At 37.4% G+C, this 22,102-nt stretch overlaps 2 protein-coding genes across 2 annotated transcripts in view; both read left to right on the forward strand.

Annotated features, from left to right (window-relative positions):
* LOC135155255 (uncharacterized) lies at positions 1-11,785 on the forward strand. Its single transcript, XM_064104178.1, has 7 exons — positions 1-306; positions 2,508-2,570; positions 2,870-2,926; positions 7,551-7,607; positions 8,715-8,823; positions 10,235-10,855; positions 11,670-11,785. Exons 2-7 carry the CDS (start codon positions 2,529-2,531, stop codon positions 11,783-11,785), a joined length of 1,002 nt encoding a protein of 333 aa, XP_063960248.1. The 5' UTR covers positions 1-306; positions 2,508-2,528.
* Positions 9,740-22,102, forward strand: part of LOC135155130 (uncharacterized) — a 23,523-nt gene continuing 11,160 nt past the window's right edge. Inside the window, exons 1-4 of the mRNA XM_064103862.1 lie at positions 9,740-12,554; positions 13,752-13,999; positions 14,815-14,943; positions 19,436-19,622. Of these exons, the coding sequence (XP_063959932.1) occupies positions 12,404-12,554; positions 13,752-13,999; positions 14,815-14,943; positions 19,436-19,622 (715 nt within the window). The 5' untranslated portion in view covers positions 9,740-12,403. The remainder of the gene's footprint in view (positions 12,555-13,751; positions 14,000-14,814; positions 14,944-19,435; positions 19,623-22,102) is intronic.

Below are 22,102 nucleotides of genomic sequence, written 5' to 3' on the forward strand. Positions count from 1 at the left end.
CTTTTCAATAAGTGCAGCAGTGCCTGTCATTTCTTTTTATATTTCCTTCTCACTGAGTGCAATACTAAATTATCATACCCGTATTGGGGCGGTGGCTGCGGAGAACACTAATCATGTTCTTGCTATTACACAGTAATGCACCAAACATGCCAAAAGTTAGCGGCTGCTACTTTACCGGGCGCCATTTTTAAAAGGTTTCTGTCTGGTAAGACGCTTTTATAGTGCCATTTCTTGGCCTTGCCACTGTTCTGCTATGGTTACATTTCCGAGTGAAGACTGTAATAGTTTTGCTGCCAATCAACTTGGGTAAGAGGACAACATTTACTATATATTGCGCTGACTTTTAACAGATTTATATAACACGGAAATCAATAAAATGCATATGTCTCAAAGTTGCCTATTCAAATTAAACTGTCAGTTTTCATACATTTCAGTTTTGCAGAGTGGGGCAGGCCATTAAGCTGGAATTTAAGCATTGCTTTCCTTTAGAAAGCAAAGAAGATCACGGTGATATAGGTGTCCATAATTGAGGGATGTTTGACATAATTTAAAAGACTCAATGTTTTATGAAAACTGTGGTATGATTTAATGGTTCAATCTTGAAGATATGTATAGCAGAGGCGTCGATCCTGGGGGGCAGGGGGGCGATCGCCCCACCAATGGAAATATTGGGGGGCAAACATATCGTTTTGCCCCCTCCCCCAATAATTCCACATGTGCAAAAATAAAATAAGATTGTAATGTTAAACCGAAATCAGCAAGCGAGATTGAAATACACAACTCGTTCTTTATTTAAAATCATGCTCAAAATGTCCGCTTTTCAGATTGAAATATAAAAAATTTCAGCTCGCGCTTCGCGCTCGCATCATTTCTGTAGCGAAAACCCATACTTTTCATGATTAAATAGGTGAATAGAATGTCCCGTTTTCAGTTCTAAACCTCAAAAAAACTCCCGCCTTGGGTTGCAATAATCTTTTGTTGGATATATATCTTATTCTTTATTAAAAACGTCCATTAACCTGTCAGTTTTTTTCAGATCAAAATTTTCAGCTCGCGCTTCGCGCTCGCATCTATTTTTTAAATCATTGGTAACAAAAATGATTAGAATGACAAGCTTTCAGGTCAGAATATAAAGAAATTTCAGCTCGCTCTCGGCACTCGCATTATCTGTGTAGTGAGATATGTATCCACCTCATGAGTTACTTACTACAAACAATCCTAAACAGGTACCTTTTTCATGTTTTAAGTTTAGTATAGCAAAAACATTTCAGCTCGTGCTTTGCTCTCGCATTAATTTGTTGGTGAGACATGTGTATATATATATGTATGTATTTATGTATGTATATATATATATATATATATATATATATATATATATATATATATATATATATATATTTAGGTCTATGTGTGTGTGTGGGGGGTGAGTTTTTTTGTTTGTGTGATCGAGCACCTTTGGAACGTTGAGTCATAATTTTGCCCCCCAATCTGAAAAATGGATCGACGCCCCTGATGTATAGTGCAAGGGTTGGCTAATGCTGCGGTCACATTTCCCCTACGGCGATTCGAAAACGGCTGTTTTATTTTTTTAAACAAACCACTCATGGTACAAAACATGTTGAAATTTTTTTTTTCGCCTCGCCGTACGGCCGCCGTACAGCAAATTTGACTGAGGTATAAGCCTTAAATTGTTGTGCTCACTCTAAACGTAAGGACAGGGAAAACCCCAACACCACATAAATCCAAAATATTTAGATAGAAGTACAGTTCATAGATCACTTTTTAATTATGTTACAACTCTGCCTAGGGACACCGTAAAAACTATTTTCCTCTTTGAAGTTGAAGACGTTTTCTTGTAGATAAGCACATATTTTTGGTGAGAAATTAGAACCTCGTATCTCAATTTTTTAAAGGAAATCATTAAAGCTCACAAACTTCTGTTTTAGAGTTCTAAAGATATAGGCCTTAGTGGTATACTTCTTTTTATATACATTTTTATACTTATATTTTTTTCAATTAATTGAAAATCTATAAAAACTGTATCAAGTGATAATAGTTAATTAATATATTGCTGCTGTATAATGATATATTGTTATAGACTCTAAAAACACTGAGTAAAAATTTACCCAATGTTGGGTAGAATGAGAAGAAGCATGATTGATTGGTATTTTTTTTTTACAAAATATATTTTTACCCGACCAACATGCATGTTTCCAATTTACCCAATACTGGGTAAACCCTTTTTAGAGTGAAATTATTTGATGTTATTGTATATATTATATGAAAAAAAATTAATGTCAAGTGAATAAATATAAATACTAAATTCAAATTCACCTTCGTACAGTCATGTACATAAAATATGAGGCCGCCCTCAAACGAATATAATGTTTCATCGACAACAAATTCTGAGCCCTTTCAACAGACATCAAAAAGATGTCCAGGAAGTAAAATTACGGGAATTAAAACCAAAATCATACACTACACTTCTATTTCTATTTTTTATGCAGAACACCAATTGCATAGCAGAGATGGCCGACGATCGAACAGAGGATCCTACGTTGCTAACTAAGGTATAAAGATATTAATATTACTGCAATATCGTGTATCAACCCCCTTGGTTCAAACAAATAACATTTTGAGTTTAGGATACAAAGCGTCAAAATAATATCATTAAAAAAAATATCAGTAATCGAATTTGGGGGTTATGGATTTAGCTTGTGTTCAGACTGATATTTTTACTGTCCCCCCAGGTGGAGGATAACAGTATAGCGCTTCGATAAGTCATTACAGATTTTCTTTAGCCCTTCCTTGCTGCGTAAGATATATAACGCATATCTTAATTTCTTATATTATTTAAATTCATTTTCAGTTGCAAGGGGTAACGATATTCGACAAGCCATCGAGTGAAGTGATTGGTCCATCAAAGGTATGTGTGTAAATATGCCTTCAAGCATGCATTCTTTGCTATCAAGAAAAAAAAGAGAGATGTGGGTAGGACGAATCCCTATAAGAGTTAAAATGCCAGCTTGTTTAATAATGGAATCTCAATGATGATAAAGCAGGTGTATCTTGATTGGCAAATAGTGCATGATTATGAACCCAAAATACAGATCCATTTACTCATTATATTATAATATTACATGAAGAGTCAATCTCTTCCAAATACATTTGCTCCTCCATTTTGTGTTTTCTCCTTTTCATTATAACTTTGGAAACTCTTAGAAATGTCGCACCACCCGCTTATAGCTTCGCATGTGTATAAACTAAACAAAAAAGGACTGCTTTGCGCAGTATTACGCATACGGAAAACGGTTCCATGACGTTTGCTCCGGCGACGATTGATGCTCTCTAAATTCCGCACACTAATCGAATATTGCAACCCTCACCCTAAGCATGCATCGTAGACGAAATTAAAGTGATTGTTTAACATTAGTTTGACTTTTTAAAAATCTGAGCTAGAAGGTCACACTTATCACCTGTGTCTGTGATATGTTACAAAAATGAAGCCCAGAAAAAATTGCGATCGAAAGTAATTATTTAGTGCTTCAAAAATTGAAATATAAAGTGACCGGAAACACCACCATAATTTCATCCCATACACTTATGTGTACTATTTAGGCGTCTATTAGACGCCTATTTACAAAATCGGGGTTTGCCTTGTAGTTTTAGCTTTTCATTCTCAATAATGGTTGTTTTCAGGGTTTATTAGTTCTAATTCATGCACTTGTACACACATTATGAAAGATTTCTGCCTAAATGAGACAGAAAATCGTGTACATCTCTTGAACGCACACACAGGTCACGGAGTGACCCTGAGTGCAAACAGCTGACTGTGTTACAACTTGGGGAGTGATACATTTTTACAATAGGGGTGATCAAACTCACTGGAGGGACTTTAATTCACTTATAACAAAGAAATGTTAACTACAGTACTCATGTTGAATGCTCTGATGAAAATTATATAAGTTTCACATTCATTTGAACGAGAGGACAAGATAATTGTATATATCCAGTGCATTATGCGTGAATCATACTACCATTGCGATCCCTGCCCGGCCAATGGTGCAGGCATGACGATTCTGAGTGACGTCACCGATAGAGACCTCAAATGCCAGAAGAGCCGATTCGACAACTAACTTCATCTAAAAAACACGTATTGAAGATAACATCCAATGGGGAAATGGCTTTCATTTTCGTGAAATATACATTCCATTCTTCAATAAATCTTTCACCCCGTCGTTAACTGCCCATTCATTCTCGAGCAATGGGAAAATGAATACAGAGTGTCTCAAAGTTTGTGTGAAAAAAGGTGCATTTTCCATAGAACTTCTGCCAAAAAGCAATGCGTAAGGGAAAGATTAGCCCCAAAACACGAATAGATGAGTTAATCAAATGGGATGAATCATGAAAATCAGTGAAATATAGTTTTCTCCTGTCCTCATTTCTGAACGCCCCGACTTGATACGATTAATTTTTCCCCCTCTCCATCAACTTTTAAGAAAAAGAGTGCATATTTTCATAAAAATACCATGTGTTATATCGACGGACGCCCGTGCGTACGAGCAGGAGGAAGCCGAATGTCTCGTATTTTTCATAATGGTTTCATCTTGGTTTAAGAATGTTTTAAATCGGCTGCTCACAAAGTTAAACAATACCTTTAAGCCTGGATCCCCTGGATCAGTTGTCGCAAGAGCAAATGTTGTGTCACCACGGAAAACACACCTGCCCTGTTGCGTATTTTCCAAGCACTTACTAATCCTTAGATAAAAATCCGACTACACCTCATGAATATTCATGGAACAGAATATAGCGTAATTTCAATCCAACGCATCGATCAGCTCAACGAGTGTGGCGCGATCGGTAACACGATGTGCTAATGTGAGTTTACTATACTTAGGCTTGAGCATGTTGAGTGAGGGATCCTATCCGAAGTAAGATTTCGGGTCCAGTCATATCTGAATAAACGAGCACCAAATATGGAACTTGATGACAGAATGGACAAATGCCAACTGACTTACAAGAAGTGAATGATCATCATTATTATTGTGGCAATTTAAGAATGTGTTATATATAGTCAATGAAGCTAGAGAAAAATATTTAAATAAGAATAGGTAAAAAAATAAGAGCAAAGGTTCTCTTTCGTCAGCCGAGGATGATCTCTGTGAAGCCAGCAAATAATACTTATTGACACGAAAAAGAGATTATATGGCAATAGGAACATTGATCATGATCAATTATCTGTGACCTCACACAATGATATAAAGATTGAACTTGCTTTTGATGGTAAGCATTTATTGTTTAGATGATCCATTCTCTGAAGATGAAGTTGTGTCTGTGATAAAGAAATTAAAAAATGGCAAAGCTTGTTGCTGGTCCAGATAACTAAAGGGGTATTACTTTATTAAGTTGTTTGGGAACATTATTTACTTCTATATTAAATCCAAGTTTAACTGAATTTTTTATTCAAATTGTTAGATTGGGAAGGAGCAAGCAGGTGTTCGTGCAAGCTTCTCCACAACTGACCATGTATTCGTAGTGAAGTGCATATTATATATTTATTTGTAGCAGAACACACGTATTTATCTTGTTTATTGTGGATTTATTGATTATAAAAAAGCCCTTTGATTTTATAGACAGGTACAAATTATGGCAAAAACTGTTGAAGAACGGAGAAAGTGGTAAAATTTTAAATGTGATTGAGAACATATACCAGCATGCAAAGTCAATTGTAAATGTTATGGGATATGAGTATTTTACTTGCAACACTGGCGTAAGACAAGGAGAAATCTATCTCCGTCATTGTTTGTTGCCATTTATTAGCTGAAAGTCCCGACCAGCTCCAGCCTGCTTTGAATGCAGTTAATGATTATTGCCATAAGTGGCAATTAACGGTACATACTAGCAAGTTTAAGATCGTTAGAGACCAATTTTCGACTTGAGTGGTGGTGTTTGGAGATTTTGGATGATTTTATCTGTTTATGAGTTAGATTAGAGTATAATGGTACTTTCAAATTTAGAGAGAAAAAAAGGTATCCCAGACAATGAAAACTTTGAACAATTTTAGCAAAAGCAGAAAGATTCCAACTGTCCATTGATACACAGTGTGAATTATTTGATAGAATGATTTTACCAATAATGACATAATTATGGGTGTGAAGTATGGGGCTATGAAGATATTGCTAAGACTGAAAATTTTAACAGAAAATTTGTGAGAACAATTTTACGGGTAAATATCAAAATTCACATGGCATAATGGAGAAAATGGGCGCTCCACTTCATTAAGTCATATTAATTGTAGAATGGTTGGATTTTGGTTCAGAATTATGACGGGTGTGGAGGACAAGTACTATTTCTTGTTTTTAGCTCGGTTTTTAATATGCACCAAGATCCAACTATGTAGTTCACGTAAAAATGAATGAGTTGCATTAATATTGAAGATGTACTACAGAAAGCAGGTTTTGGTAATATAAGGGAAGGGATTGGGACTGATTGGTTTCTAAGAGCCTTGAAGTTGCGTTTGAAGGATATGTCCGAACAAGTTTGGCATGCAGCAATATGGTCAAATTGTAGTCGTTCAAATTATAAGATGAAAAGAGAATAGGGTTTTGAGACATATTTCCTAATTTTAAGTGACTCTGATGCAACTACATTGTGTAAATTTCGATGTAGTTTTCTTAGGTTGCCCGTCAGTAACAATCGTTTTTTCTCGAGAATCAGTGAATGATGATTTATGTACATTATGCTCTCTGAAGGAAGTTGGAGGCAAGTTTCATTACTTATTTGAGTGTTCTTTCTTTAGTAAAGAAAGACAGGTGTACTGTACATACCCAAATAATATTCTATAAGACCTTGTGCTTACTAATTAAGTAGGTTGTTTAGTTTGAATAAAAGGTGTCATATGACAAAAACAAATGTTGATAAATGGCTTTTTAATAAGTGTGTTTTACAATGTAATTGTGTTAAACAGAACAATATATTACTTTATAATAGGTTTTGCTGTTGTTGTTTTATCATTTTGCATTATGTTCTTTTATTTTAGAAAATGTATATTCATCATTGTAAATATGTTCATTTTTCTACGCATATTCATTATTGTAAATGTGTTCATGTTGAGGCTTTCATACTCACCATCGGGGTTTGAAAGAGCGTGATAAAATCTTATCTTACCATCGACAGGAAGCCCAAATACACACACTAGATAAATAGTCATAACATATAAATAAAAATACAGGAACAATAAAGAACGTAAATGTATCCTGACAGAATCGTGGCCATGCATAAGTAATTACCGAGGTATGCCAGCCATGCATCGGTAAATACTTCTGCGTGGTTTAAAAAAAAAAAAATTGTTCCAGTCTCACCTTGAACGATTTTTCAAAAGATTTTTAGCCTAATTCGAGCCTCTAAAGCCGAGTTAGCCCTTATTGTAAATGGAAGGGAAAAAAAACACTGATACGAAAACTGAATTATGGCCAGAATTTTATCTGTAGTCTATATTGTCACAGTTTTTGTATATGTATTTATTCATGTATTTTTAATTTAATTTTCAGGTAAAAGAGCTGACAGAAGTAAAACTGCGAGGCGAGTCATCGATAAAATTCAAGTTTGTACGTTTGATATTAGTGATACTTGATTACATTTCCTTTTATTCAAACCATGAAAACGCATTAACACATTCGGAGTACAAAATATATGCTTTTTAAAGAATAAAACCTTAATTCATTTTCTCAAAAGAAGTTTAAGTATTAGTTCCTAAAGAAATTATACATGTAGTTTCATTCACATGAACCAATCATTACAATATAGATGTTTTCCTAGACCTGTACCAAAGTTGTCGTAATGGTTAGAAAAATATTTATACAAAATCAACGATGCATATCTGAACATTTGTTTTATACGTGCATAAAAAATATCACTACTGGATCAGTTCGGACCAGTAATTTGTCCCTGGTAGATTTTATGCGAATTTTATTAGTGGCCAAAGAAACCAAATAAACACTGACTGCAACCAGCGTTGCATGTAGTCCGGGTTTTCAACCCACGAAACGCGAAAATATGCATAAACACACCATATAATATTCTTAGCATTTGAAAGATATTAGGTGAGCCCGGTAGGTGAGCTACAAAATGATAAAGGTTTGATGGTGTCATAAACAGTTATTTTTGGTGATTTTTCACATTTCATTTTTAACTCACGAGTCAATGGGGAAATAGAAAGTAGTGCTTGGCTTGACCCGCTCACTATGGGCATGAGGGCACAATGCTAGAGTGCTCACCTTACCGACGACGCAAGAACACGAGTGGGTTAATCAAGTGGGTTAATCTTCAACTGACTGAAACCGAAACGAATGATACCTTCACCCTTTGTGCTTGGCGCTCAGAATTTAAAGTGCAGCATAATGATCATAACAATATGTCAGGCAAAGTCCAATGGTAGAAAAGTTTTAAAAAATAGGTGGTTACCGATGTAAAATCTAAAGCTATTATCAGGTTAAACAAATCTAAGTCAAATAACGCAGTTGATGGGCTTTTTTCTGTTGCTGCTAGCTTTGTATATCTACTTGATATTGCTGGTATTAAGACATAGAGAGTGTATTCTTTTTCTTTTTTATGGGGATTCGTTTTGGGCCATATGTTTGTGCCAGTAATAGTTTCGATAGTAAGAATTTCTTTTTCTAGTGATTTGAATTAATTTCTATATACACTATAAACAGCCAAGAAAGTTAAACAGCGTCCTTCTCGGCACACGGAGACTGCATTTAACTGATAGGTATTTCTGGCGTCGGTATCGATTTTCCGGACTAAAGCTTGAAAAAAATACTGGTAAGTGGATTAATATTAGACTGGATTCAAAGTAAGAGAAAATCATGCAATATGTTATACAGCCCAACCATGTACCACTGATGTACGTCTAACTTCATTGTGTAAATCAAGAGTTGTCCTCTGTACTCTTCGTGTCCTGACGGATACTCCTTATCTTTAGTGACGCCATGTCAGTCTGCTTTGGTGTACAGTGCTTAGCTCATGGTGACTTAGTCGTTAGGTTACCGGTGACTTGGGTGACTTACACAATACCTCATTGCGCTGTTGCAACATGCACGGTTGTACTCTGTATCTCTTGATTATTGATTGCCAATAAAGTCACTGTGGAGGGGAAAAGATTATAAAAAAGAGTTGTCCTATTAATGGATTTTCTTTTCTTAAATGTATGTATGATCATCATAGAAGGTCATGTGGTTAAAATATACATAAGCCTAAAAAATGAAAATTCTCCCATGGATTATCATATTAGCCGTGTATTGAATTGAAACCCTGAGCAGAATGCAAATGAATATACCATTCCACTATTTTAGTGGAACATTCTAGAGTGACTGTGTATTTTGACCATGCGGGTCTTAAATATAGCAAAGATAGAATAAGAGATTCTTTCAAGAGAAATGAATTAGGGGTCGTTTGATAAATGATGTATCCCTTTGTAGATGATTTAGCCCCACAAGAACATGGTCCAGTCCTGCGTAAAAAGTTATATAATTTACGAACGGCTTAATTAGACACACAGCTGGAATGAAAATTAAATCTAATTGTGTCGCAGGGTTGTTACATTTTAACTTAGTAACACGTTTCAATGTATTCTATATAGTACCCTGTCTACCCGTCTGTGGGTACCATAAACTTCTTCATTAAACCCTATCTCAAATGAGTGTTCCTGATAAATACTATGTTGTGAATTTCTTTTCAGCCGAAATCTCTCTTATAAGATATGGAAAGGAAGTACCTGTGTCTGTGTATTGGACTATCGGTGGCGGTGAAACTTGTTTAAAATTTGAACACATATTATCACTTGAATTCAAAGAAGTTATCTCTGCACTGGTTCCATTGTGCCAAGCATTGCAACATATTACCATTGAATGTCGTATGTTAGATCTGCATATTCCTGCACATGACACCAGACCTTTCATTCCAATGAGATCAGTCCTCACCGTTTGCATTGGCGGCCGCATGTATGTTTCCCCGAATGAAATCCTATCGACTCTCAGTGATTGTTTTCCAAATGCAAAGAGTCTTGAGTTATCTTGTGACGGTGAACATTTTAAACACACTCTAAAATACCATTCTGACCCCCCACTGTCTTCCTGGAGACAGGTAAAATTAGACTTGTGGAACGGACACTCAAGAGACTACGTCTCTCTGGAGACCATCTTCCTCTCCCTTTCTTCTGCCTGTCAAAACATAGAATCACTCTTCATCAAAAGCCGTAAAACTCTCCAATGGGACAAGTCAAGCAAAGACGTTAAAGAATGTACATTACCTAATCTGACTGATATCCATCTTGAATCTCGTTGGTCTGACTATGCACTTCAATTCACAACAGAATTACTACACGTAAGTCGTAGGATGAGTCGTAGTTTGAAGTTTGTCGAAGTAGAAAGTGTACAGCTAGGAGATGTAGTAATGAAGAGTGTTGAATGGTCCAGAACATCTTCAGATTCTTCGTTGCAAATTAAAGGTGCATCAGCGGCTGTACCCATAATTGACTTAATTGATCTTACAACTAGTGACCTTAAAGAGGTTACCGTCCTTACCTTTTACAGTTGCAAGATTGATTTCGGTCAGTCTGAAAGTAAGTCCCCGCAAAGTCCGAAGGAACTTGGTTCACTGCGGGAAATCAGGTTCGTTGGTTCAGAAAACCCACTTTCCGAATCTGACAGGAACAAGCTGTCGGAGTTGTATCCTAATGTCAAAGTGACAGAAAATCAGACGAGTCAGGAGTCATCTGAAGAATCCCAGGAGGGTGCAGGGATACCTTTCAAGTTGGATAAGGCCTCCTCTCAACCACTCAAAACCTCTCTAATAGGTGAGTTGACAGAGACTGTTCTTCAATATGATTACCAGATAAATGGTGACTTATTCAAACTTACCTTTATGGAAAATAATTATATTTACAAGGCTTTATATTATGGAAAGAAAAAAGTTAGTAATCATAATAATAGTAATAAAGGTGTATTTACCCAGGGTAGCCACTTCAGCTCCGAAACATGTTCTCCAGGCGGGTCCTGCTATTATCATTACCCCGGCTAAGCTAGGCTACCTATTCAGGTGCACACAGCTCTTTGAGGAATTAGTTCCTGCCGGTACCCTTTTAGCTCACCTGGGTCGAGTGCAGCACACTGTGGATGAACTTTCCTTGCTGAAGGAAACTACGCCATGGCTGGGATTTGAACCCACGACCTTCTGTTTCAAAGTCCGGAGACTAATCCACTTGGCCACGGCGCTAAAAGTTAAATCTCACAATAGACATAATGGGGTTATCAGGAATTTACTTCTGCAGACATGGACATTTTGGGAAAAATTTACTCATGCAAATTACGCATATTTAATGAGATGGCTAAACTATCTCCCGTACACTTTCTGATATTTCCTCATTAGTACCATGATTCCGATGTTTCGTTAATATCTTCCCATGCGTGAATAGACGATTCATTGTTGAAAGACATGTAGATATAATGATTTATGAATATCACCTGTACTTAACGAATATCGGAAATAAACGAAATTTATAAATAATATGTAACTAGTTGTAAGGAAAGAAGTGTTCCTTTTATTACTAATCGTTTTTTTATATACATATGAACTTGCTCAGGAAAAGGTTGAATTTCATGAATATACAGGCTCACAGAACCCTGAAGGCAGAGAAGAAGAAACATCATGGCAAGAAAAAGAAGAGGAATTTGACGTCAACCAAGGAAGCCTGCCCCGTGAATCAGGTTTTATAGGAGTAGAATAATTAGGAAAAATTGTCTTGTAGTACACAACAAGGATTTGTTTGGTATTGAAGCATGTGTACTAGTTTGCATGTCATTGAGGATTTCTGGACGTACTTGAATTTGTGATGTTTACAGCACGAAAGATAAAGAGGGAAGACAAAAGATAACTGTGGATTTTTTCCTTGTAATGCTAGCATGTTACTCAACTAGACCTTTTTATAATTTGATTAAGAAAAAAACACATTGACCCATTTGGGAAATAGATGTTTGAAAAATTGCCAAAGTTAGAAAAAATTCTTGTTCAAATACGATATCATTTACAATGGATATTTCAGAATGTCCCCCGTCATGGCAGTGTTGAGCGACAATAATTTATTACAATTTTGAAGTTAAGGCTTTGCAATAAAGTAGTGCAATATAAATATTTTTGATAATTTTCAGTACCCGATGAAGGAGATGTCGAAACAACCAAGAAAGAGTGCTGCAAGAGAGTTGGAGCCGATGGTGGTAGACTGCGGCTAGAATCCTTTGGGATTGAACTTGAGATCCCCTCTGGTGCAATCGACATCAAAGAGCCACAGGAAATCTCTCTTCGTGTTCTGACCGATACTCCTAATCTTGGTGACTCCAAAGACGAGATGTCAGTCTGCTTTGGTGTACAATGCTTAGCTCCTGATGACTTAATTCTGAGGTCACCGGTGACTTACACATTACCTCATTGCGCTGTTGCAGCACTTTACTCCAGTTTACAGGCAGTCCTATACTCAGGAGAGGGGAAATACTCGCCACGTAAGAACTTTAACGTGCAAAGCTTATTTTATTATTTTGTCTATCATGGAGGTTATAGATGTCATCCAGATGTTAACTTCGTTATGTCTGTAACCCTCCGAAAAAATGACGATGATGACGAGATCTTGCATAATTCATTTCATTTGATTTTCATAAAAATCGCGATGTCTAATGATTAACTATCTACAAAATATTCAAAAGTTATGCAAACGAGAAGAAAGTTCAAGGCCACGGCCTCATTGTTTGCCTTATCGAATGATTTTGTGTGTGTGCGCATGACTGTTACTGTGAAACCATGTGCGAAGTTTCATTAAAGAAAACCTGTTGGCAGAAGTAACCAATATCGTTCATGAAACAAACCCTTACTTCACTTTTGTTAACATTTTGATTTACTCTCATAATGACATTGTGTACATTTGGGGCACAAGTTTAATAATAAGTGAACCTTTATTCAATATGGTGGAACTTTAGCAATGTCATTAGGCAGTAATGTTTATCATCCTATGGGCAGGATTCTGTCCAAACATGAAATCAATTTGCTTAGTTATGGATTAGTGAGCACACATCAAGGAGGGGGGAGGGTGGCATTTCTTATGGCACAGACTCACTTTGAAGGGTAATAAAGGAATAATGGGAAAGAATTTAGTTTCAAATATGACCTAATTGATGCTGTTTTTTTATCATCCATCATTTTTTCGAACATCCATCAACCTTCGCCCAAATTTGTAGTTACACAACTTGAAAAAAGACTCTTCTGGCTTTCAAAAATGGTCACTTTTAATTCAATCTTTTATTAATCATGCATGACGCAACCCATCAATCTTATTTTTTTCCCACGAGCTACCTAATGAGTGTACAAGAAGAATATAATATCTCCAAATTATTCCGTTCAATAGTTACAACATTTTGATTTAGGGGGACTTTGTCTTTGTTCAGTATTTATCACACGACATTATGTGGAGGAGCTCCCTGTTTGTTACGTCACAAAATAATAACTTCAACATTATACATTGTTATTTATGTTGATCTTTGAAGAATTTTCATCAAACCCTAACCAACAGTTTTGTTTTATTGTTATTAAAACGAATTCACTATCCCTTTAAATGATATCTTTTCGTTGATTCTCTTTCGCAAATATCATGCCCTTCCATCAAAGATTCCATAACCATTTTATCCTTTTTCAATATGTATTTGCAGATGCAGTTATCAAAGAACGGAAAGTACTGTCACGGACTGGAATCCCATGTTGCAAAATCAGGAAGGACGTGCTCGAACTCAGGATGGATCATTTTTCGTGGGCGAAGATTAAGATCATGTTCAAGCACTTCTTCTTTCGCGGAAAAAGGATGTGCTTCGTGCCGTTTAAAGAGAAGAACTTGACCTTGACAAAGACACCTCTTATCTTACATGCCAACTTTTATGATGATGTGCAAGGGAACAAGGAGGTAAGCTTTATGGTTTCCATGTTTCAATGAAAATACTCTTTTGATGATCTATCCGGGCACGGTGGCTCAGTGGTTGAGTGTCCGCCTCGTAAACGCCGGTCGTGGGTTCGACCCCCGACCGAGTCATACCAAAGACATAAAAAATGATATCTTCTAACTTCTTGCTCATCGCTCAACATATTATGTTATGCATATGGCCCGCCAATAGAGCAGTTTCCTAACTGAAGTGACTTCCCAGGATAAATGAAATGCAATGAATGAAGCACTACATCTTTTTAAACGGTCATGAAGTGTGATTTTCGCTTCCACTACGCACAACGTATTAAACAAAGAGTAAGGGTATTGGAAACGCCCGTCACATGTTATTGAACAGCTAAGAAGTTATTGTCGAGAATTGGTGAACAAGAACAGCAGTTTCGTCGTCCAGCTTCCGCGCTGACAAACGATTTCGAATGTATCGTTTGTCCAGAGTTCAGGACTAAACTGCTATTTTGATTCACCAATTTTCGACAAAAACTTCTTGGTTGTATATTGTCATGAATGATATTTGACAAAATATTTCGTATGTTATTGAATCCGTTGTGCGTTTTGGAAGCAGGTACTGTCTAATATTGGATAACGAAGAGGGAAATCTTTGCATATTATATTATTTGATCTTTGTGTAGCAGTATGATTTTATATTTTGGTGACAGACGGTTAAGAGCGATCAAGAGGAACTAGGATACAAACCGGCTTACGATAACGAAGAGGGAAATCTTTGCATATTATATTATTTGATCTTTGTGTAGCAGTATGATTTTATATTTTGGTGACAGACGGTTAAGAGCGATCAAGAGGAACTAGGATACAAACCGGCTTATGATGAACAACATGTGCTTATTAAGAAGGCAGAAGTTGATCTTAAGGTGACATATTGTGTGGACGGCAACGAAGAACGAAGTGCGGTAAGGCCTATTTTACCCTTTTTACACAGGATTTTCTTAGCCCCGGACTATCGCTAACCCCGTACTATCCTTAACCCCGTACTATTTTTTTTTCCTTTTCACCGTACATGCCAAATTGTTATTGCTAACCCCGGATAAGGAATGCTTGCTTTTCACACACGAAACTCGCTAACCCCGGACTAGTGGTAGCTCATTCACTCGTACCCTTTTTACACACGCTAAAATGTCCTTAACCCCGTACCACTAGCGTACCTACGGGGGGGGGGGGGGCAGGGGGGGCGGGCACTCTGCCCCCCCTGACGAGCCACAACCCATACAAAAGACATATACCTGCCCCCCCTGACGAGCTTAAAAGACCTTTTTTTGCCCCCCTGACGAGCTTGAAGACCTTTATTGCCCCCCCCCCCCTGACGAGCTTGAAGACCTTTCAATTTTTTTTTTCTGGTACGAAAACCTTTATTTTTTAATTGAAGACCTTTTTTTTTTTTTTTTTGCTTGTCAATTTTTTTGGCGGCCGATTTGCCCCCCCCCCACCCCTGTGGAAAATCCTAGGTACGCCACTGCCCCGTACTATAGGTGGGGCTAAATTGCCATTTATTGCTAAATTGCCATTTAGCCCCACCTATAGTACGGGGTTAAGCTTAGCCCACTTTCGTTTTACACTAGCGATCTTAACCCCGTACTATCGCTCTTAGCACCGCAATTGCTGGGATAACCCTGCTTTTTTGCAGGGCCAAATAATCCCGTACTAAAGGTGGGGTTAGCCCACTTTGCAAAAATGCTGTGTAAAAAGAAAGTGGGCTAAGCTTAACCCCGTACTATAGGTGGGGCTAAATGGCAATTTAGCCCCACCTACAGTACGGGGTTAAGGAAATTTCAGCGTGTGTAAAAAGGGTATTTGTCTCGCCCACCGAGGCGAGACTTGGGGATCCAAATGTCGTCCGTCCGTCACAAAAATCCCGACTTTTTGCTGTGCAACGCATACGGACTTTACGACGTATATTGATTTTGGAAGAGATCTTTGGGCCCCTCGTAAAACACTGTCCTGCAATTAAAGTTGTGTGACATAATATTATTTTTTTTTTCGTTTCGCATCTGGAACGGTAACATTCAATTTGCGTTTCGTGTGCAGAATAAAAATTCAAAAGTTGCAAAACATTGAAAGTCACTGTTCTTTTTTCCGTGGTGATGAGTGAGTTTCTCAGCGGTTTCTTTTGTTTTCATGCACCTTAACATCAACATTAACATGCAATTAAACACACCTTTACACAAGCAAACACATAAGAAACAAACAAACATGCATGGCAGAGGCGTACCTGGCATATTTCGTCAGGGGGGGGGGGGGCAAGTGACAAGAATGAGCAACGTGGGGGGGGGGGTAGTAGGCATGGACGTATATAGGCACAATTTTTCAAGGGGGGGCTGATAATAATTGCACAAATATCAACTTCACAGTTTTTAATTTTCGAGCGAGCGAAACGAGCAAACATTTTTTAAATTAGTATTTTGCCTGTTTACATGATGTGAAACGTGCAGAAATTATACATTCGGTTATAAAATTACCAATACACGAGGATAGTTGGGCACCTCGCAGTCCTCATTGCCCTGCATTTTGCAGCCCACCCCCCATACACGTTTGGATGTGTAGGTCTGGCAGTGGCACTGAAGATGGGAAAGGTTACCCAGGGTGCTCAACAGTTTGGATCTTGCTTCTACTGATATTTGCTATCGGGCGATTGCACTTTATTGTCGAAATTAATTCTTTTTTGTATATCATTACAGGAATGAAATGTTTTGGATCGTGATCGATATATTTCTAATCAAGTGCTAATTGTAATGCTTATGTAAACATACTTCTTTTATTCCTCTTTGAATGTGTTTACATTATGTTCCCAATTCTGCTGATTTGGAGACGTTATAAAAAAGGTATTTGACATTGAAATCAGTTAAAAATAATAATATAAAAATAATCATTGCGAGCGCGAAGCGCAAGCTGCTTTTTTTTTAAATAAAGACCTAAAACTAAACATTTTGTGCCCTTAATTATTAATACGATGGGTATCTACCTTAGTAAATCATGCGAGCGCAGAAGCGCGAGCTAAACAAATTGATATTCCTAACTGGACACTTGACATTCTAAGTAGTTTTACATGATGGGTATCTAAACAGTCGTGCGGGCGCGAAGCGTGAGCTAAATCTTTTGATATTCCGACTTAAGAACTTGATATTCTAAGCACTTTTAGAAACCATAAACAAATTGGTTTCTAACTGAATAATTAATAGATGCGAGCTGAAAATTTGAGATATTCCCCCTGAAAAGTGGGCATTCTAAGCACCTTTTTTTTTCTTTTTTTTAAACTGTGAACAAGATGGTAGTTAAAAACAATTTATTGGTGTGAGCGCGAAGCGCGAGCTGAATTTTTTTGATATTTCGACCTGAAAACTTTACATTCTGAGCACTTCATCTAAAGGTCAAGTCCACCTCGTAAAAATGTTGTTTCGAATCAATAGAGAAAAATTAGACAAGCATTATGCTGAAAATTTCATCAAAATCGGATGCAAAACAAAAAAGTTATGACATTTTAAAGTTTCGCTTATATTTCACAAAATATTTATATGCACAATTTAGTCACATGCAAACGAGAGAATCAATGATGCCCCTCACTCACTATTTCTTTTTGTTTTTCATTGTTCGAATTATACATTATTTCAATTTTTGCGAATTTGACAATAAGGACCAACTTGACTGAACCATAAATGTTAAGCAATGGTAATTCATTATGTTCAGGGAGAAATTCATATTTCATATAATAAAATACAAAAGAATTAGTGAGTGAGTGATGTCATCAGTTCCCTCATTTGCATACCGACCGGGATGTGCATATAACTTTTTTGTGAAATTAAGCGCAACTTTAAAATATCATAACTTTCATATTTTACATCCGATTTTGATGAATTTTTCATTGTTATGCTTGTTGGATTTTTCACTTTTTATTCATATCAAAATTGTGTTGGGGTAGACTTGTCCTTTAATTATGAACAGGATGGAATTTTATGCGTTTGCGAAGCTAGAGCTGATTTTGTTTATATTCCGACCTGAAAACCGGACATTCTAAACACTTCATCTAACTATGAACAGGATGGAGATACCTAAACAGTTATATGTGAGCACGTAGTGCAAGCTGAAATTTTTGATATTCCGGCATAAGAACTGGATATTATAAGCACTTTTTGTAACCGTGAACAAATTGGTTTCTAACTAATCAATTGACGCGAGCGCGAAGTGCGAGCTGAAATTTTTTGATATTTTGACGTGAAAACTAGACATTAAGTTTTATCTTATGCATCCAGCTAAAACCTTGATGAGATCACGTAGCGCGAGCGAATTTTTTATTGTTATAATTATATTACGTAAAAGTTGTTCTCTACCCTTTTTCTGTCCCTAGTCAGCCTAGTCCGTCTGTACTTATCGGTACAGAGAGCTCTAAAAGTCGCTTTGCGTAAAATTCACAATTCACCGATAAAACTGTAAAGCTTAAATGACATATACGTACAAAGATGGTGGAACTAAAAAAAACCCGAATCAGTTGGAACAGCCCCTTGTGCCCGACAGTTTATCACAGTCTGCAGTTCAGTTTTTGTTTTCCCCTTTCTCTTAAACTGTTTCTTCTTTTTTCCCTTCCCTCCTTTTTTCTCTCTTTGGTTCTTCCGCTTTTCTTTTTTGCTTTCCTTTTTACGTTTCTTTTATTTTTTGCTTGTGACTCGTCAGGGGGGACTGTCTGCCCGCCCTGCCCCCCTTGGAATATTTTCCCAAACTCTTGGAATATTCTGGTATTCCATTCTGAGCCATCCAATATAATATAAATATTTGGTTTCTTAAGGCCTGTCCCACTGGCCGATGGACAGAAAACGTATGGATAAGGGAGTAAGGGACGAACTGACTGAGCAATACATGTACTTCGGGGTGGCTCTATACGTTCTCATAATAATAGGCTATTTTTATATAGTGCTTTTCCCAGAACGACCCAAACCGCTTTGCATCTTATCATTATCCCGATCATTGGATTCATTGCAATCCCGCACGAGATGTGCGCATTTTCCACTTCCCTGGGAGCATTCCTTGCATTATTCGCAGCTTCATATTGGCGCTGGCGAATTCAAACATACGGTACAATCAAGGAAGCTCCTTGGTACAATAACTTTCGCATCCTACCGGGTACCCATTTAGCACCTGGGTCGAGAGTGGCAAAGTGTGGCTTGACGCCTTGCCAAAGGTCGCTACACCGCGGTGGGATTCGAACACACGACCCTCTGTTTACAAAGCGAGAGTCAGAATCACTAAACCACGGCTCTTCATTGACCCGTGATTGTAATAACTTAGCTTGTTGATGATACCCATGCCCCTTTCTTAACCAAATAGCTTACATAAACACAAATTGAAAATAATTTAAACTATAATAATAACAGTGGTAGTGATTTTTTGTTTATGCAGATCATTTCTTTCTGTAGACTAATACACGGACCCAAGATTTGTGAACCCGTCAAATTTGATGTCCCAAAACAGCCAGATAATGTTCAAATATCCATGAGAGCCGGACAAACCAAGGAACTGGAGGTCAATTGTTCATTCAGGTTGGATTTCCCAATTCCTCGTAGAAAAGAGAACGTTCCTCCACAAGGTAATTATCTGAGTATGAATTGTTCAACCCATACCATGTCAACATGCGTACAGACCCGGTTATAGTGTATACACTACTAGTCAACATGTATATCTTTTGAGGAATGGATAATGGCAACATTTCGGCTCGGTTTTTACTACTATTATGCTTGATATGAGTTTAGTGGAGCGGCGTAACAGTGGTCGGTGGCCAGGGGGGGGGGGGATGGGGGTTGGGGGCAAGAGCAAAAAAAATCCCGGGCATATCATGGTATGAACAGGCGTAATGGTGTAATGAGGCGACGATTTTGAGAGGGCCAGATATTGCGTATCGGGCAGAATTTATCTTAAAAATGTTGCGAGTGAGCGAAGCAAGCGATCAAAAATTTTGATACAAAAATTCCATGTTGTGATAGATTTATACATGGTATCCAGAGAATAATATATATCACTCTTCTCTCTTTCCATTCCTTATTTTTTGTGGTCTGTACGCCACTGTGAACATGGTTCTTTGCGGCAGTGGCGTGAATAGTACAAAAGAAACGAGGGGCGCAGTATGGCGCATGTGCTAAAAAGCTGCTTAATATACAGTAAGATCTGCGCGAGCGAAGCGAGCAAGAAAAAAATCACCTTTTCATGAGAATCTGACTTTGAGATATTTTTTGACACTATATTCAGTAAATAGAATCATATCCTAAACTTTTCATTTGCTTTTCTTTCCTCCTTTTTTGCACTTGGTTGTAGAACTTTTGGGGCCATGGCCCAACCAAAAAGCGCAACCATTATACGGCAGTGCAATGCGGTTGGCGTCTTGGTATCAAAGCCATTTAAACCTCGCAGATTGCCGCTATTTTTAATCAAATCGCGGGTATGTACAAAATATACATCTTTAAACAATACATTTATTCAACCCTATTGCGTACTGAACAAAATGTTTTGAGGGGGCAAAACATAGCAATGTGGGAAAATTTGTAACGAGTCGCCAGTGTGCAAAGCGAGCTGCAAAAAAGTGCCAATTGAAATTAAATTCTAATTATGTGATAAATTTTCCTTTTCATTGTTTCCATTAAGTTCATCATACGTTGTCTCCTCTAATTTCTTTTATTTCATATTGGGTGTGGAACCAATACCCCCTCCCTACAGGGGGGGGGGGGGCGTTATAGAGCCATTTGAAGGTTATAGATGAAGAGCCCCTACTGCGTGAAGTCTGTTGCAAAGCCCCGGTTGCTTATTTGCATAAAATTTAGCAAACTTATAGCACAATGTTGTATGTTGTCTATCTATCTTACCGCTCTTTACTTTCGATCCTCGGCAGCCCGGTCGTGTTATTACTTTTTTCTCGTCCCTTTTCTTTGTTATTACATTCGTTTCCCGCTATTGTTTGCCACTTTGTCATCTTTTAATTAATATTCCACCGTGCTATTACATGACATAGGCCTATTACAGAATAAATTGTTCTTTCTCAAATGTTTATCTTTCGTTCCTTTTCCAGCTTTCCTTCCTTTTTCATTAAATATATATTTTTTTCCTCGTTTTCTATTCACTTTTCCCTTTCCTTCCCATTTCCCTTTCTTTCTTTCTCCCTCCCTTTTATCTTTTCTCCGTTTTTTTATTCCCCAGGTGAAATCCGCCAGGGGGGGGGGGGGACATCTTCCCCCCGCCTGTTACGCCATCGGTTCAGTGTTAGACATGGTAGATCAATTGCAGATCACACTTTCATAATTTAAAGGCTTAACTTATTAGGTATCAAGGGAAGACCGCCCTCGATTGCTTTATTTCATGTATATCTGAATGATCTCAATATGTAGGCCATCTGATTTCCGGCTTAACTACTCGGAAGTTTGGCACACCCACGGTTCCGTAGGATGCCCACTTCTCCTTCCCATCTAAACTCCTCAAAAAAGTTTGGAAATCTGACTTTGATCGACAATCCGTCCTCGGTTTTAGTGAATATTAATTTGTGATTGATAATAATGAATAAACCATTTAATTGTCTTAAAATTATAGTTACACTTCGTAATTACGAAGATTCGTTATTTCGAAGTTTCGTAATTCCGAAAAACGTAAATTGCCTATATCTCGATGTTCGTTAATCCGAAAACGAAATAAGGTTCGTTGTTCCAAACGTTCGATAACCAAAAAACGAAATAAAGTTTGTTGCTCCGAAGGTTCGATAATCCGAAAACGAAATAAGGTTCGTTGTTCCGAAGGTTTGTTAATCCGAAATCGAAATAAGGTTCGTTATTACGAAGGTTCGTTCATCCGAAAACAAAATAAGGTTCATTGTTCCGAAGGTACGATAATCCGAAAACAAAATAAGGTTCCTTATTCCTAAGGTTCGTTAATCCGAAAAATGAAATAATCGGTGGCGTAGCCGGGAGAACCGGAATGGGAAGCAAAATGAAGGGGGCGGAGCAAAGTAGAATCAAGTAGAGCAAAATATTTTTGAAGTGATTTCTGATTATGGTAAGATATATATTTAGGCTTTATTTTTCGTGAGTA

Source organism: Lytechinus pictus, chromosome 8, assembly GCF_037042905.1.
Source record: "Lytechinus pictus isolate F3 Inbred chromosome 8, Lp3.0, whole genome shotgun sequence".
NCBI lineage: Eukaryota > Metazoa > Echinodermata > Echinoidea > Temnopleuroida > Toxopneustidae > Lytechinus > Lytechinus pictus.

What these genes read in the sequence shown, in the direction of transcription:
- LOC135155255 (XM_064104178.1), top strand. Translation starts at nt 2,529, where the DNA reads ATGGCCGACGATCGAACAGAGGATCCTACGTTGCTAACTAAG. An exon ending in ATCCTACGTTGCTAACTAAG is followed by an intron (nt 2,571 to 2,869) that starts GTATAAAGATAT and finishes ATTCATTTTCAG; the next exon opens with TTGCAAGGGGTAACGATATT. An exon ending in AAGTGATTGGTCCATCAAAG is followed by an intron (nt 2,927 to 7,550) that starts GTATGTGTGTAA and finishes TTTAATTTTCAG; the next exon opens with GTAAAAGAGCTGACAGAAGT.